Source organism: Fringilla coelebs (genome assembly GCF_963513975.1).
Source record: "Fringilla coelebs genome assembly, chromosome: 17".
Taxonomy (NCBI): domain Eukaryota; kingdom Metazoa; phylum Chordata; class Aves; order Passeriformes; family Fringillidae; genus Fringilla; species Fringilla coelebs.
In genome coordinates, this window is record NC_140043.1 from 5,615,094 (window position 1) to 5,629,811 (window position 14,718).

The following is a 14,718-nucleotide window of genomic DNA, read 5'->3' on the forward strand; positions in this document are numbered from 1 at the left end:
GATGCCACCCTCCTCCTCCTCTCTGCCGGCTGTGGACAGAACCAGCCCCTCAGAGCAGAGGTAGGACTTTTACCCAGGGCTGTCACCAGGGCTGGGTGACAAGGAGGGATCCCAGAGGAAGGGAGGGGGCTCTGCCTGCTTTGCCTGGGGTCTGCAGGACCTTGGGTCTGGGCCAGCCTCTGCCTGGGTCACTTGGGACAGCCCCTCCCTAAGGGATCTTTGTCCTTGGAGTGCCTGGCATGGCCAGCTGGAGCAGGGGGGCTCATCCCGGGGGTCTGCCCCAGCTGGAGGGGGGGAACCTTGGAGAGGATTCAAGGGCTGCCATGGGGTGGGGCCTGGCAGGGTGAGCAGAGGGGTGTGACGGCTCGTTTGGGGACAATGAGAGCTGTTTTGGCTGGGGGTTTGGGGCGTGCAGGCTGCCCTGGCTACACCAGGGCTTCAGGGCCAAAATCCTAAAATCTGCTGCTACGTGTTTTTGTCTGGATCAGATAATATCCACTGCAAACCCTTGAGGCCCCCCAAAATCATTTGTGAGCTGCCTTTCCTCTTCCCCCATCTCCCGGGAGCCCACATCCCGTCTCCCGGGCATGTGGGAGCTGCCGGGCTCTGGCTGGCAGGGCCACACGTGCTTGTCCCCGCGGGTGACTGGCAGCGTGCCCAGCCGTGCCCGGCCACCCTGGGCAGCAGAGCCGGCTGTAAACCCGCCCAGGGCTGAGCAAACAGCGACCAGCCGGGGCAATGTCCGAGCCCTGCCCCTTGCCCGGCTGCGTGACTGAGCACGGCGACCTGGGCACCCCGGCACGGCCCCTCGGACGTCACCTGTCCCTCTGGTGTGGCGCAGGCTCGGCGGTGAGTGAGGACAAGCGGCGACATCCCCCGGGGTGAGCTCAGCAGGTAATCAATCCCCGGGCAGGGCACCTGGGGACACGGGGGCTGGGGCACCGCCAGGATGGAGGAAGGGGTGGCACAGCCTGTCCTGGGATCTTCCAGGGAGAGCTGCTGCATCCTAGAGATGGGAGGGGACACTGGGGACAGCCCTGTCCCTGCCTGTCCTCCCCGAGCGGGCATCGGGGCTGCGGGGGGGACCCGTGGGAGCAGCTGGTGACTCCACCGCCTCTCCCTGGCAGAGCATCCCTTGTCAGGCCATGGCAGCCCAGCCAGTCGGGGGCCAGAAGCCCTTCCACATCGTTTCACCCGTCCTGGAGAGCCTGTCCCTCTCCAAGGCCGTGGGCACCAAGGTCTTCATGAAGATGGAGAACGTCCAGCCCTCGGGATCCTTCAAGATCCGGGGCATCGGGCACCTGTGTCAGGATGTGAGTGTGGGCACGGCGTGTGCGGGGGGTGCCTCCTGCCCTCACGGGGGGACACTGGGGGGACGCAGCCGTCCCCTCCCCTTTTCTCTCCTTTCAGGCTGCCAAGAAGGGCTGCCACCGCTTCGTCTGCTCCTCAGGTAACTCCACCCCTAGCTGGGGGGATGCTGCTGAGGAATCTGGGGATGTGGGGGGGTCGGGCCGTGGCTGAGCCCTCCCTTTGGCCAGGAGGGAACGCGGGGCTGGCAGCAGCGTTCGCAGCCCGGGAGCTGGCCCTGCCCATCACCGTGGTGGTGCCCAGCAGCAGCGGCCCCACCCCCGTGCGCAAACTGCAGGAGCTGGGGGCGACAGTCGAGGTCTACGGCAAGGTACCCCCAAAAGTGGCGTCCGGGGGGTCCAGAGAGGGCTGAGCCTGACCTCAGCCGCTCATGGGTGCTTGGCAAACCCCATCCCGGAATGTCCCCCTCCTGCATCCCCTGCATCACAGCAGGGTCACCCGTTCTGGTGTCCCCCAGCCCTGCAGGGACCAGGGACCCAGCCCGGGGTTGTGAGGACTCTGTGGAGCCCTGCTGAGCCCCCCTTGCTCCCACCCAGGTGTGGGATGATGCCAACAGCAGAGCCCAGGAGCTGGCTAAGACAGAGGGCTGGGTCATCATCCCCCCCTTCGATCACCCCTTGGTGTGGTGAGTGCTGCCAGGGCTCTGCTCCTGTCCCCAGTCCCCATCCCCAGGACAGCCCCGGGGCTGCATCCTCCCGTCCCTCCCCCCGCAGGGAGGGTCACGCCAGCCTGGTCCGGGAGCTGAAGGACTCTCTGGAGGCCAAACCAGGTGCCATCGTGGTGGCGGTGGGGGGCGGGGGGCTGCTGGCCGGTGTCGTGGCCGGCCTGCAGCAGGTGGGCTGGCAGGACGTCCCCATCATCGCCGCCGAGACGCTGGGGGCTCACAGCTTCCACGAGGCTCTCAAGGCCGGCCGGCTCGTCACCCTGCCCGACATCACCAGGTGAGCAGCCAGGCGTGCAGAGAGCTGGCAGGGCCGGCCGCGGCGTCCTCGCCCTGACCGCCTTGTCCCCTGCTGTCCCAGCGTGGCCACATGCCTGGGAGCCAGGACGGTGGCGGCGCGGGCGCTGGAGTGTACCCAGGAGTGCCAGGTGCTCTCGCAGGTGGTGCAGGACGCGGAGGCCGTGCAGGCTGTGCAGCAGTTCCTGGGTGAGCGGGGGACAGGGACACCGCCGGGCCATGGGGTCAGAGTGACAGGGACACCGCCGGGCGCTGGGGGCACTGGGTTCGGGGTAGCAGGGACACCACCGGGCGCTGAGGTCGGGGTGACAGGGACACCACCGGGCACTGTCGTCAGAGTGACAGGGACACCGCCGGGCGCTGGGGGCCCCGGGTGCCGGGCGAGCTGTCGCTCGGTGGGTGCCCCAATGTCCCCGCTCGGTCCCCGCAGATGACGAGCGGGTGCTGGTGGAGCCGGCGTGCGGGGCGCCCCTGGCCGTGCTCTACTCGGGGCGGCTGCAGCGGCTGCAGAGCGAGGGGCGGCTGCCGAGCCCGCTGCGCTCCGTGGTGCTCGTGGTGTGCGGCGGCAGCAACATCCACACGGCCCAGCTGCGGGCCCTGAAGAGCCAGCTGGGGCTGGAGTGACACCCGCGCCGGGCAGGGCGTGTGGCAGAGCCCGCCTGGCTCGCCCTGCTCGCTTTCCTTCCCAAAGAACCAAAATAAAGCCTGGGCACGCGGGGCCGGGCTCCTCACCCAGCCTTTTTTGCAGCGCGCAGCGCCCGTGCAGGGATGGGGAAACTGAGGCACGGGGGTCGCAGTGCAGGCCCTGTGCTGAGGGCGGGACTGGGCCCCGCGCATCCCGCTTTTCCCCTGGGACATGCCAGGGATTCTCCTCTGCCCCCCTCTCCTCCCTCCCCCTGCTCCTCCCCAGGCTGTTCGGGCTGCAGCTCCCCACCTCAATTAGCAAACGCTCCCTCTCTGACTAATTACTTTGCTACTGTCTTTATGCATTATTATTGTAATGATTATTAATTATTACAATCCTCTCCCGTTCCTGCCACGTTGGCTGCGGCCAGACGAGAACAACGCTCTTGTTACGGTGATTTATCCACGGGAATCCCCGGCTCGCTTTAACACCTGCGGGCTCCGAGGTGCTGGAACATGTGGAGGCGATATACCCCATCCCAGACCCCCTAAGATCTCTTTTCCCCTCCATCCCACTCTTTTTCCCGTTCTCCCTTTCCCCCAGGCTTTCCTGCTCTCCCACATTTCCACTCCGTAGCGCTGTGTTTGCTTTTAGCCCTTTGCTGTGGCGCCTCCTGGGGTTTTTTTTGTGTCCTCCCAACATTTCTCCCCTCTCCTTCCTCCCCATTCCGGGTGATGCGGGGTTTTTGCTCCTGCCGGTGCCCCCCGGTTCCCCTGCCGAGCCTGTGCCCTGTGCGTTGGGCAGGGACAGAAGCCTTTTGCTGCCCCCAAACCCCTCTCGTCCCCCTCGTGTCAGCCCCAGGAGCAGCTCACGACATTCCCCAACAAAGCCTGACCTGGCTGCCAACCCGCAGCAGCCCCTCCCTGCCCTCAGCCCCTTGCCCTGCACCTCCCACCGGTTCGGGCCACCTTCCCAGGTGCTTCGTGGAGGCCAAACCCCCATAAATCACGGCTCTGCCACTCCAGCGTGAGCAATATCTTATGTAAAAAGGTGTTTCCAGGGAGCACCGAAGGCTGGAGAATCCTATTACGAGGCGCACTATTAATTATAAGGAGTCAGCCCAACCTACTCCAGCTATTTTTTATCCCAGGTCCAAAACCTGATTACTTTCCACCTTCTGCAGACCTTCCCCCTTCCAAAAAAAAAAAAAAAAAGGCAAGAAGGTCAGGAAAAGAAAAACAGAACCAAATAGCTTTTAAAAGGGAATTTATTCCCCTGATTCTGCTGGGGGTGGGGTGTCAGGGCAGGCAGGAGCTCCCCATGGTTACTCCTCAGCACAGAAGGGACAGTGCTGGGGGTGGCACGGGCAGGCTGGGGGCTTTGGGGGGACCCAGCGGGGAGCTTTGCCCCTCCTTGCCTTCACCTGGCCTTTGGGAGCCAGCTGGGAGCTTTGGATGTGCCTGGCAGGGATGCGAGGTGCAGGGTGGCTGGGACACCCTTGAGGGATGGCGTGGTCCCGAGCTGGAGGCAGGCAGGAATCCCGAGTGCTGCTGCCTTCCTGGCACCTCTGGGGTGATGAGGACCCCGGGTTTGGCTCCTGCACCCAGCTCAGAGCTGCGGAGCTCCTCTGTGCCAGGGGATTTTCCCTTGGGATCTTCCCTGCTTTGATGGCTGCTCCTGCTGAGTCCCATCCTCCTGGGAGCTGGCAGCTTGGAGCATCACCCCCAACCCCTCCTGCAGCCTGTTCTCTCCAGGTCTCACAGATGGGGTGTCCCAGCAGCCTAAAAACAACCCTCAGCTCTGTGCCTTGAATTTTGAATTAATAATAATAAAATAATAATAGTAATAATTGCAGCCAGTGTTTACCCAGTGATTGACCGTTTTTACTCCCCAAAATGATGCTGTGAGTGGGTTATTTACCAACACATCCCCCTGCCCTTAGGAAAATTCCCCATTGCCTGCTAACAGCCTGGGAGTGCTGGAGCCCAGGGCAGCAGCCAGCTGTGCTCCTGCCTCAGTTTCCCCGTTTGGGAAAAGGGGAGAAGGTGTTTTCCTTGGGGGTGAGGGGGGAGGGAACCCCAGTGTCTGTGCTGGCCCCAGCTGCGGGCTGAGGGCTCGCTCGGGGCTCGGTGTGGCTCCTTGGCCACGCCGTTATTAATGCCAGTTATGGTGGAGGAAGGATAAATTCCAGCACTTGGCTGAACAGAGAAAATATGCAGAGATGTGGCTGGCTTTCCATAAATCATCGCTGCTCCCTGCTACAACCGAGCCAGGACTTAAAATTCAGGTCAGGAGAGAGGGACTCTCGTAAGCCAGCAAGGGAAGGTAATTTATTCTGTTTATATCGTTTTACTGCAAGAACTAGGAGAGGGGGGAGGATGTGTGGGGGGGTGAAAAACTCTGCCATGATTTTGCATTTTAAATATTAGTTCAGAGCTGCAGCCTGCCTGGGACTTTTTATTTTTATATCTCAAGGGATGGAGAGCAGGATAGAAGGGGAGTGAGCTGGGGTGCTGGGGAGGAGACCCCCCATCCCCCCCAGGGAAAATGGGGCAAAATCTGCTGCTGGCACTGCTGAACCCCCGCTTGGGGTGTCCCCCCGAGCTGCCCCTCGGGGCTGCTCTGGGAAGGTCTCGGCTGCCCCCCAGGAGAAAGAAATTGTGCATCGTGCCGTCTGCTGTGGGGAAGGGGCTGAGCTGGGCAACGTGCCCCTTCCCAGTGCCAGGGGTGGGGGATGCAGCAGCATCACCTTGTGCAGGTGCCCATCGCTCACCCGGGTGGGAGCTGCTCCCCCAGAGCCCAGGCAGGGCTGGGGGACGGCGGGGGAGCCCGGCCAGCATTTCTCACGGGCTTGTGTTAAAACAAATTCAAATAAAGTAAAATGAAAGGGACCAGGTGACCGAACAGTAGGTAACTAAAAGGTTTTTTATTCACATTGAACAACAAGAGCCATTCACACTAACAGCCTCCGCAAGAGGCAGCGGGGACAGGAAACCCACGACGCTTTCAGAAAACAACTTTTTTTCTTTCCTTTTCCATTCTCCTTCCTTTTATTCCCCCCCTCTCTCTATGCTCTCACCCCCCTCCCCGGTGCCATCCCCTCCCTGCCTTCAAAATAGAAAAATTCGGAGCCTCCGATGACTAAAGTACAATAAATAATCAGTAAACACAAAAACATACTTTATTTGTTTCTCCTTTATACAAAATAAAGAAACTAGAAGCAAAAACTATAATACATCCTTAAATTGGCGGAGCCTCTGGGAATCGTTGGGGTGGGACTCGGCGTCGAGGCTCGGGTGAAATTTCTGCTGCCGTGGTCGGGTTGGTTTAGTTCTGGGGTTTATTGTTTGTTTGGGGTTTTATTTTGTTGTTGTTGCGGTTTTTTTTCCTGTTTCTGCCTCTTTCTGGTGTCTGTTCCACCACGTGGGAGCCCAACCTCGGCCAGTCACCGGGGCCTGGCCCCGCTCGGCCCCCTCCTCCCCAGCGCCACAAACCGGCTCCGAACCCACCTTCCCCTCGGGGGTGAAACGGGAACAATAAAAACGAGGCCAGGGAGGGGCCACGGGGGGGTTATTCCTGCTATTCCCCATTCCCCCCTTTCCTGTGGTAGGGGATAATTAAAAAGGACGCTAATTAGCAGGGGGCAGCCCTGCCGCAGCCCCCTCCCCCGGTGCCGCCGGGCCGGTGGGACCCGTGTCCAGGCGAGTTCAGCTTTGGTCCGAGAGGCGCTGGTCCCGACTCCGGCGGGGTCTGCAGGGCCGGGCACCCTTCACTGCCCCCCGAAAACTGTCGGGGGAAGGTGCCGGGAGGGGGGAGGTAGCGGGGTGGCCCCAAGCTCCCGGGGGGTGCGGGGATGGGGAGGACGGGCGGATGCCGGGATGCGTTTTGGCATCGGCGGGGCGGCTTCACCGGCCCCTGCTGCGGGGCGAGGAGGGGGACACGCGTGGGCTGGGGGGACCAGGGGGGGTTTCCCCCTGCACACACGCACACGCGTGCCCGGGCCGGGCCTACCAGACCGCCGCCTCGCTGAGCTCCGGGTTGGGGTGCGAGAGAGCCCCGCTGTAGCCGCTATTGCTGGACATGGAGAAGGGCGGGCTGGGCCCCCCGCTGAAGACCTCCCCCGGAATGGGGTGCAGCGAGCCCGTCATCCCCGGCTCGGGGCTGGGGGTGTCGGGGTGCGAGATCATATCCGTGTACCTTTGGTTTTCTGAGGAGTGGTGTCCGCTTAGGGGGGGCTCCAAGGGTCCCAGGGGTGTGGAGCCGGGTCCTGAGTTCTGAAGGTAGCTGGAGTCGGCCGGGGACTGGGCTTGGGAGGGCGGCCCGTGGGGGAAAAAGTCATAGTTGCCTCCCGGCCCGTAGTAGTCACCTTGGTAATCTGTGGGGAGGGGGGAAAATGGATGGATTTGGTCTCCCGTGGCTAAAAACCTCCCGAAATCCCGCTGTGCCCCAAACCGACCCTGTGCTGCCCCCTCCAAAGCGCTCTGCTGGCTCCCAAAGGGCGGGTGGGATTTGAGTCCAGCCTGAGAGGAATGAGCCCTCAGAGCTGCACTGCCCATCACCCTCTCTTTACCCAGCCTGGAGTGAGGGAGGGCAGCGAATCCGGCCCAGGAAAACGGGCTCAGTTTAGTGCTTAATTAATGGGGAGGGTAAAAAATAACGTGCATATATTTAAAGGGAATGGGGAAAATATAGATATAAAAAGAATGGGGCAAAAATTAATATTAAACGGGGAAAATGTATAAAGTGGGAAAATATATATGTACATTGGCGAAATTATATATAATAGGAAAAATACATTAAATATATATATATATATATATATATATATATATATATATATATATATATATATGATGTGGAATTCATAGATGTATTTAAGCAGCTTGGAAGGGATCTAGAAACTAACTGCAGGGCAACAAGGGGTGCCGGGAAAGCCCCTGGTCAGATGTGAGGCTTTGAGAACGCAGCTTTTGAGGGGGCTCTGCGGGGAGCAGGGGCAGAGGGAGGCGCGGGCCGCCCCGCTGCGCCCATCCCGGCCCGCCGGGGCAGCGGGGGGCGGCCGGCCCGCACTGACCTTCCATATGCTCCGGGCCCGCGAGGTAATTGGAACAAATGCGGCCTGAAAGGGGGACAAAAGCCCCGCAGCTGGGGCTTTGTTCGCGGGAGAGGGGCCCCGCAATGCCGGGGGGGGCGTGGGGGTGCGTGGAGCCGGCTCCGCGTGTGCGCGGCTGCGGGCACGCGTGTGCGCACGGGCGGGGGAAGGGGAGAGCCGCCGAGAAGGGGATGGGAGGAACAAAGGACAGGAGGGGGACGGGGCAGGGACCGTCCCTCACCTCCGTAGTACGTGTAGGGCGTGGAGCCGAGCATCTCGGACTCGTCGAGGCGGCCGCCGAGGGGCCGCATCCTGCGGGGGCTGCGGAAGAACGCGTGCCGGCGGGCGCCCAGCGCGCTCAGCTGCTTCATCCGCCGCTCCTTCGACCGACGGTTCTGGAACCACACCTGTGGCCGGGCTGGTGTCAGTGCCACCGCGGATGGGCGGGCAGGGACCCCTCAGGGTCAGCCACGTCCCATCCCCAAAGTGTGCGAGGAGAAATCTTGCACCCACACGGCTTTTCCAATATCTGTTTGGTTTTTTTTTTACCAACACCGACCCCCCTTCCTGCTGCTGCTGCCTCAAAAAGTGCATGGGGACACCGCACCCCACAAATAACCAGGCTGTTTAAAACCCTGCCTCTCCTTCTCCCGGCTGCACACCCTCAACCTCTCTGTCCCTGCAGCTGGAAAATGCAGGAGGGGGAAGTTTCCGCTATGGACAGGGGAAAGGAGGGAGGAAAGGTGGGAAGGAAAAAGAGATCGGACTCGGGATCGTGACAGGAGCAGGCAGAAAGCGGGGAGCAGGGGGATGAGCACCTGCGGCAGCAGGCAGGGACTCAGAACAGCCGGCGGTGAGAATGGGAATAAAAGGGAAGGGGAGATCTGGCCGCCTCTCCACGGGCATCGCTTCTTCCGAACCGCACGCCTCAGCAGCCTGGTGGGGCGCCTGGATTATTGTCTGACTCCCCCAGGGACGGGGCAGCTCAGGGGTACGAGCACAGCGCTCTCCTGCGGGACTCGTGCTCCGCTCTGCCAGGAGCCGGGAATCGCAGCTCCGCTACCGGCAAAGCCGGAGAGTCCTCCCCCATTAATGCCTCTATTAAAGCCCATTAATCCCTACATTTCCGCAGGGATTTTCTTCACCGGGGCAGCGCGGTGAGGAAGTGCCGGCTGCCTGCAGAGCGCGATGGATGCTCCTCGCTTCCGCAAGGCTGGAGCATCCATCTCCCGGCACGCCGGGGATCCTGCTCGGCCCCGCGCAAAACCTTGCGGTTTGGGAATGGTTTTCACCCCTTCCCACGGCTGGGGGATCCCCGCTCACCCACGAGAGCGTGGCGTGGCTGCAGGGCTGGGCCTGAGGCGGCGCTGGCAGGGGACAAACGGGGTTGTCCCGTTCCCACTCTCACAGCCTGGAACTCCCCCCGGGACCCCCTGTACCCCCCCGCGGGCGGCTGTCCCACCTGGATCACTCTCATGTTGAGGCCGGTCTCCTGGGCCAGCTGCTCCCGGATGTGGCGGGTGGGTTTGGGGGTGGCGGCAAAGGCGGCTTTGAGGGTCTCCAGCTGCTTGGCTTTAATGGTGGTGCGGGGCCCCCTCCGCTTGGTGCCCGAGTTCTGCTCCTCGTTCTCGTTGTTGGTGGTCTCCTTGTCCGAGGAGGTCGAGTTGTCCGTTTCCTTGGTGTCATCCTGCATGGGGTCCTGGAGATCCGGGGACAAACTCCTGTCTGTACATGAGGACACTGTAAAGGAGACCCAGAGAGGAAAGGAGGGGTGGGATGACTTCGGGGAGACATTGATCCCCCTCTCCTCCGTCCTCCCCGGCCCGCCTGCTTGCCCGGAGAGGGGTTGGGGGGTGCTGGAGAGCAGCAAGGGGTGCAGACGGCCTCTGCCCCCCTGGTTCCCCTAAAGCATCGCCCCCCCAACACCACGCGGAGCTCCGGGCGCCGCTCCAGCCCTGTGCACGGTGCCGTGCCGGCGGGGGGAGCTGGGCAGGGGGTGACCCCCGGGCCCGCCGCTGCCCCCCGCGCTCCCCCCTACTCCCCGTGCCGGGAGGCGGGATGCGCCACCGGGAAAAACGCAGCCGGTCCCTGTCGGGGTTCGGGGAGCCCCCCTCGAGCCTGGCTCACCCCCCCCGCCCCCAGGCACCGTGTTCCCCCCGGGGACCCTGCAGCCAGCACCCCCCCAAGGCCAAGCTCTACTCGCCTCGCTCACAGCAGCGGCCCCACTGACTGGCGTGGCAGGATCCGGCCCCGGGTGCTGGACGGAGAGAGAGCCCACGGAAGGGGGTGAGCAGGGGCGCCCGGCATGGCTGGGACAGCAGGAGGGGGCCTGGCCCTGCTCTCCTGACGCAGAGACAGCTTCCAAGGAAGTCAAATGGGAGCTTTGCCTCTGGGTGAAAGGAGGCGAAGGATCAGGCCCGCGGCGCGGGGGGACCGGGCACACTCGCAGGGGGGCTCTGGGGAGGGGGGGGCTCCCGGGGCAGCCCTCGGGGGGATCGCGGCTCCCCCCGCCCCGCAGCCCCGCTGCCGGAGGAGCCGTGCGCGGGGCGGGAGCCGAGGCTGGAGAGGGGAGCTCGCCCCACCCGCGTCCGCGTCCCACGGGGGGTGTCACGGAGGCTTCCACCCGGTTCCAAGCCTTTCACCCCGCATCACTCCCTCCCCCGACGGATCAACTGGCTGCGGGGGGCAGCCCCTCATCCCACAAATCCAAACCTCCTGCCCGGCCGGGAGGCGCCTCCACCGGGAGGTACCGGCAGCTCGGGGCTTGTGCCCGGCGCTTTCGGCGCTGCCCCTCCTGCCGGGGCCGGTGCCGGTGGCCGGGATTACCGGGGGGTCGGGCTGACCCCTTACCCCACACATCCAAACCTCCTGCCCGGCCGGGAGGAACCGGCGGCGGGAACGGAGCGGTGGGCGGGCTGAGCCGCTCGTACCTGAGTTGAGGCTGCCTTCCTTCAAACTGGGAGAGTTCAAATAATCCTCTTTGCAAACAAATTTGTTTTCGTCGATGATATAGAGTTCCTCGCCCGTGGAGAGCTGCTTGTTGCAGACCATGCAGGTGAAACAGTTCAGGTGAAAGACTTTATTCCGGGCTTTCCGGACGAGGTCGCTGGGAGAGATCCCTTGGGAGCAGCCGGCGCATTTGGTGCCAAACCTCCTGGGAAGGGGAGAAAAGCAAGAGCTGGAGCCCCGGCCGAGACGGGCTGCGGCGGGGGCCGTGTGCGTGCGCTGCCCCGACCCCCACTCCTCAAACCCCCCGCGGGAGCCCCGGTTCCCCAGCACGTCCCATGGAAGATTCGGGGGAACGGGCGAACCGCACCTTTGGGCGAGGATGAGGAGCGCCTTCATCCCCGCCGCTGCGGGCACAGCGCGAGTTTGGGGCGTCCCCGGGCGCGGGGGACACGCACGAACATCCTGGCCCGGGTTTGGCCCCCGAAGGGACGCGCGGGAGGGGAGAGCGGCCGGGGGTCCCCTCCGCACCCCCCGGGGCAGGATTTCGTTTCAGCCGGTGCCTCCCGGGAGGGGAACGCGGGGCTCGGGCCTGAAAATCCCCGAAAACGGGGCTGGTGACGGGCAGAGAGACGGGAAAAGGAGCGGCGGGTGCGGGGATCGGAACAACGGGCGGCGGAGGAGGGAGCTGCGCTCCCCAAAGCGTCCCAGGGTCCCAAATCCCGCATCCGGTCCCCAGCCCGTCCCGCTCTCCTGAGGGGGAATTTTTTCAGGTCGGGAAGAGTGCTTTGTAAACCTCCGGTTTTCCTTTCCTTCCCAGAACGGGTCTGGGTTTAGGTGTGATTTTATTTTTTGTTTTTTTTTTTCCCCAGGAAATATAAAAAAAAAATTAAAAAGAAAAAAAAATCAAGGAAATCCGAATCGGCTGGGAACAATCTCCCAAGGGAAAAAAAATGAAAAAAAAAAGGAAAAAAAAAAGAGACAAAACTAAACAACTGAAACCTGCCAAAACCCCCACAAAACAATACCCAAATCCCCACCAAAAAAAAAAAAAAAAGAACAAACCAAAAAACAAACCAAACCAAAAAACCAACCGAAAAAACCCCAAGAACAAAACATAAAACCCACAGCAAAATAAAACAATAACAAAAAAAATTCCAACAAAGCCCCCCACACCAACCGACCAAACAAAAAAGAAACCGATGCGGGAAAAAAAGAAAAAAACCAAACAAACCAAAAATAAAACCAACATCCAAAACAAACAAAAAAAACCCTCACAGGAACATAAAATCTGCCTGCAAAACGGGGAGCAGGGGCTGTCCCCGAGGTCCCCGGGGGCTGCCAGGCCCACGCAGGGTCCCCTTTTCCCCCTCGGGCCGCGGCACACGCGGTGCCCGTGTCGCCGCTGGCCGTGACGTTGATGTAGTGCCAGCATTAGGAGCCATAAGTCACGGCCCCCCTTTGCCACGCCGGCCCCTCGCTCCCTCCCGGCCCTTATCGCGCTCATTAGGGGCGTTTAAGGGCTTTGGGCACCGTCCCCAGCGGGGCCTGCGCTGCCGGGGAGCCGGGGGTGCCGGGCCGGAGCGGGGCGCACCGCGGGCCCGGTGTCACCGAGGCCCGACTCGACGGGACGGGCGGAGCGGGGCCGGGGCTGGCGGGGAAAGGTGGTGGGGAGATGGGGAGGGGGGCACAGCCTCGCCGCCCCCACCTCGGGCTGCAGCAGCGGCCGCCGGGTCCCCCCGGAGCTCCCCCGGGCCGCGGGGTGCTCCCGACGGAGCCGTGGGGCAGGGAGGGGACCCCTCCGAGCTCCCCAAAACTCCGGGGGACACCCCAGGAAGGCCGGGCACCATGACGAGCTCCTCTCCCTCCTCTCCCTCCGCTCCCCGCTGGGGTGGGGGTGAGGGCTCACCTGAAAAAGTCATTTTTGCAGTAGAGTTTCCCTTCCCTGGAGAAGCATTTCTCGGTCAGGTTGCACTTGCACTCGCAGCACTGGACGCATTTGATGTGCCATGCCCTGTCCAAGACGTTCAGTAGGAACCGGTCCAAAATCGGCCTCTCGCAGCCCGCACAATGCACCATCATAACCTCCGCCGGGGGATGGAGACGCTCAAAAGGAGAAGCCAGCCCCGCGCCGGCACACGGCGGCGGCAAAAAAAGGAAAAAAACCCCAAAAACCAAACAAAAAACCCACCCAAAACAAACAAACAAACAAAAAAAAGCAAGGGAAAATAATGGAAAAATAAAATAAAATAGAAAAAAAAAAAGGCAGGGAAAAAAATCAAATCAAATGAAATTAAATGAAAAGAAATCAAATAAATTAAAACGGAATAAAATAAAAGAGAATAAAAAAATTAAAATAAAAATAAAACCCCAAAAGAAAATAAACCCGAACGAAATAAAATAAAAATTAACAAAATATAGAAGAAGGAATAACAAAAAATTCAGGGGAGGGCAGCGGGGCGGCTGTCAAGTTCTTCCCCCTCTTCTCTCCGGAGCCTCGACGACGGCAGGGAAAAAACGATGCCCCCCCCAAGAATAATCCAAACCACCCCCGAGAAATAATAACAACAATAATACTAAACAGCCCCCGAAATCGCCCTCCGGTGCGTGCGGAGCGGCCCGGGAGCCGGCGGAGCGGCGGCCGCGCTGCTGGCGGGCTCTGCGGCAGCGGGCGCGGCGGGAGGGGTGCATGAACCCCCCCCTGCAGCCGGCAGCCCCGGTGCCTCGCTGTGCTCCGCCGCCGCCGCGCCGCCACTCTCATGCTGTCCCCATCGCCAGCTTTGTCCCCCGCCTTAGTAATTCGCGCATCCTTATTCAGATTTGGTGACGCCGAGCGCCGCGTCACCCGGGATGCGGCCAATGGCGGGGCGGTAACCATGGCAACCTCTTAATTTATAGCATATCTAAATTGGCTCCAGCCTTGTGCTTGGCACAGAGGGAAAAAAACAACGCGCCTCTATTGTTGAGGGTGGCTTGTACCTGGGCCGCGAAGTGAGTACGCACCTGGCTGGGGGGCCGGGGGGGCAAGGCCGAAAATCCGCCGGCCCGCCGCTTTTCCTTTAATTTTAATTTTCATTTGCGTTCCTTTCTGTTCAAGGGATGCTCGGGGAGGAGTTGCGGGGTCCCGAGTTGCTCGGGGCGAGAGCATCACCTGGTTTCGGGGGCTTTATTTTGTTTTGCGCAAGGGGAAGAGCAACAAGTGGGAAAAAGCAGAGGGGGGGATTTATCTGGGCGGGGGGAGGGGGTGGTGGGGACGGGGAGGAGGCCGGGGGCTCCTTCCCGCAGCGGAGCGGGATGAAAAGTTCCCCCGGAGGTATGCGGCCCCCCCGAACACCCCGGGCTTTGTCCCCCGGGCCCTTCCCCGCTGCCGGCGGGGGGAGCGGGGCCGGGGCGTCCCGGGGGGCGGCGGCAGCTCCCCCTCCCACACTGAGATTTCTCTTTAATTCCAGGTGCGGCGGAGCCGAGACCCCGCGGGAGGGACGGGGCAGCGCCGGGCCCGGCCCGGGCTCGGGGGGGTTTGGGGAGGAAGATCCAGCCCGGGGCCGGGGCAGCTCTGCCTCCGTTCCCCGGGGGTTTCGGGAGGGTCCGGCCGCGCGGGGAGGAGGAGGAGGAGGAAAGCGGAGGGGCAGGTGAAGGCCGAACCTTCCTTCCCATTCCCCGTCGTTTCCTCTACGCAAAATCCCTGTATTTTTATATTAAAAATATATACTTTTTAAAAATTTTATTTTC

At 61.8% G+C, this 14,718-nt stretch overlaps 2 protein-coding genes across 2 annotated transcripts; one reads left to right on the plus strand and one right to left on the minus strand.

The window, feature by feature from the left end:
• Positions 1–1,145: 1,145 nt before the first annotated feature.
• Positions 1,146–2,950, plus strand: SDSL (serine dehydratase like; the record flags this gene model as incomplete). The annotated part of the gene is made up of 7 exons (XM_084217349.1): positions 1,146–1,313; positions 1,411–1,450; positions 1,539–1,678; positions 1,905–1,993; positions 2,082–2,309; positions 2,391–2,515; positions 2,757–2,950. 7 exons carry the CDS (start codon positions 1,146–1,148, stop codon positions 2,948–2,950), a joined length of 984 nt encoding a protein of 327 aa, XP_084073475.1.
• Positions 2,951–6,958: 4,008 nt separating this feature from the next.
• Positions 6,959–13,695, minus strand: LHX5 (LIM homeobox 5; the record flags this gene model as incomplete). The annotated part of the gene is made up of 5 exons (XM_084217043.1): positions 12,899–13,695; positions 10,974–11,197; positions 9,506–9,783; positions 8,285–8,450; positions 6,959–7,326 (listed from the first exon to the last, which is right to left on the minus strand). Exons 1-5 carry the CDS (start codon positions 13,069–13,071, stop codon positions 6,959–6,961), a joined length of 1,209 nt encoding a protein of 402 aa, XP_084073169.1. The 5' UTR covers positions 13,072–13,695.
• Positions 13,696–14,718: the final 1,023 nt, after the last annotated feature.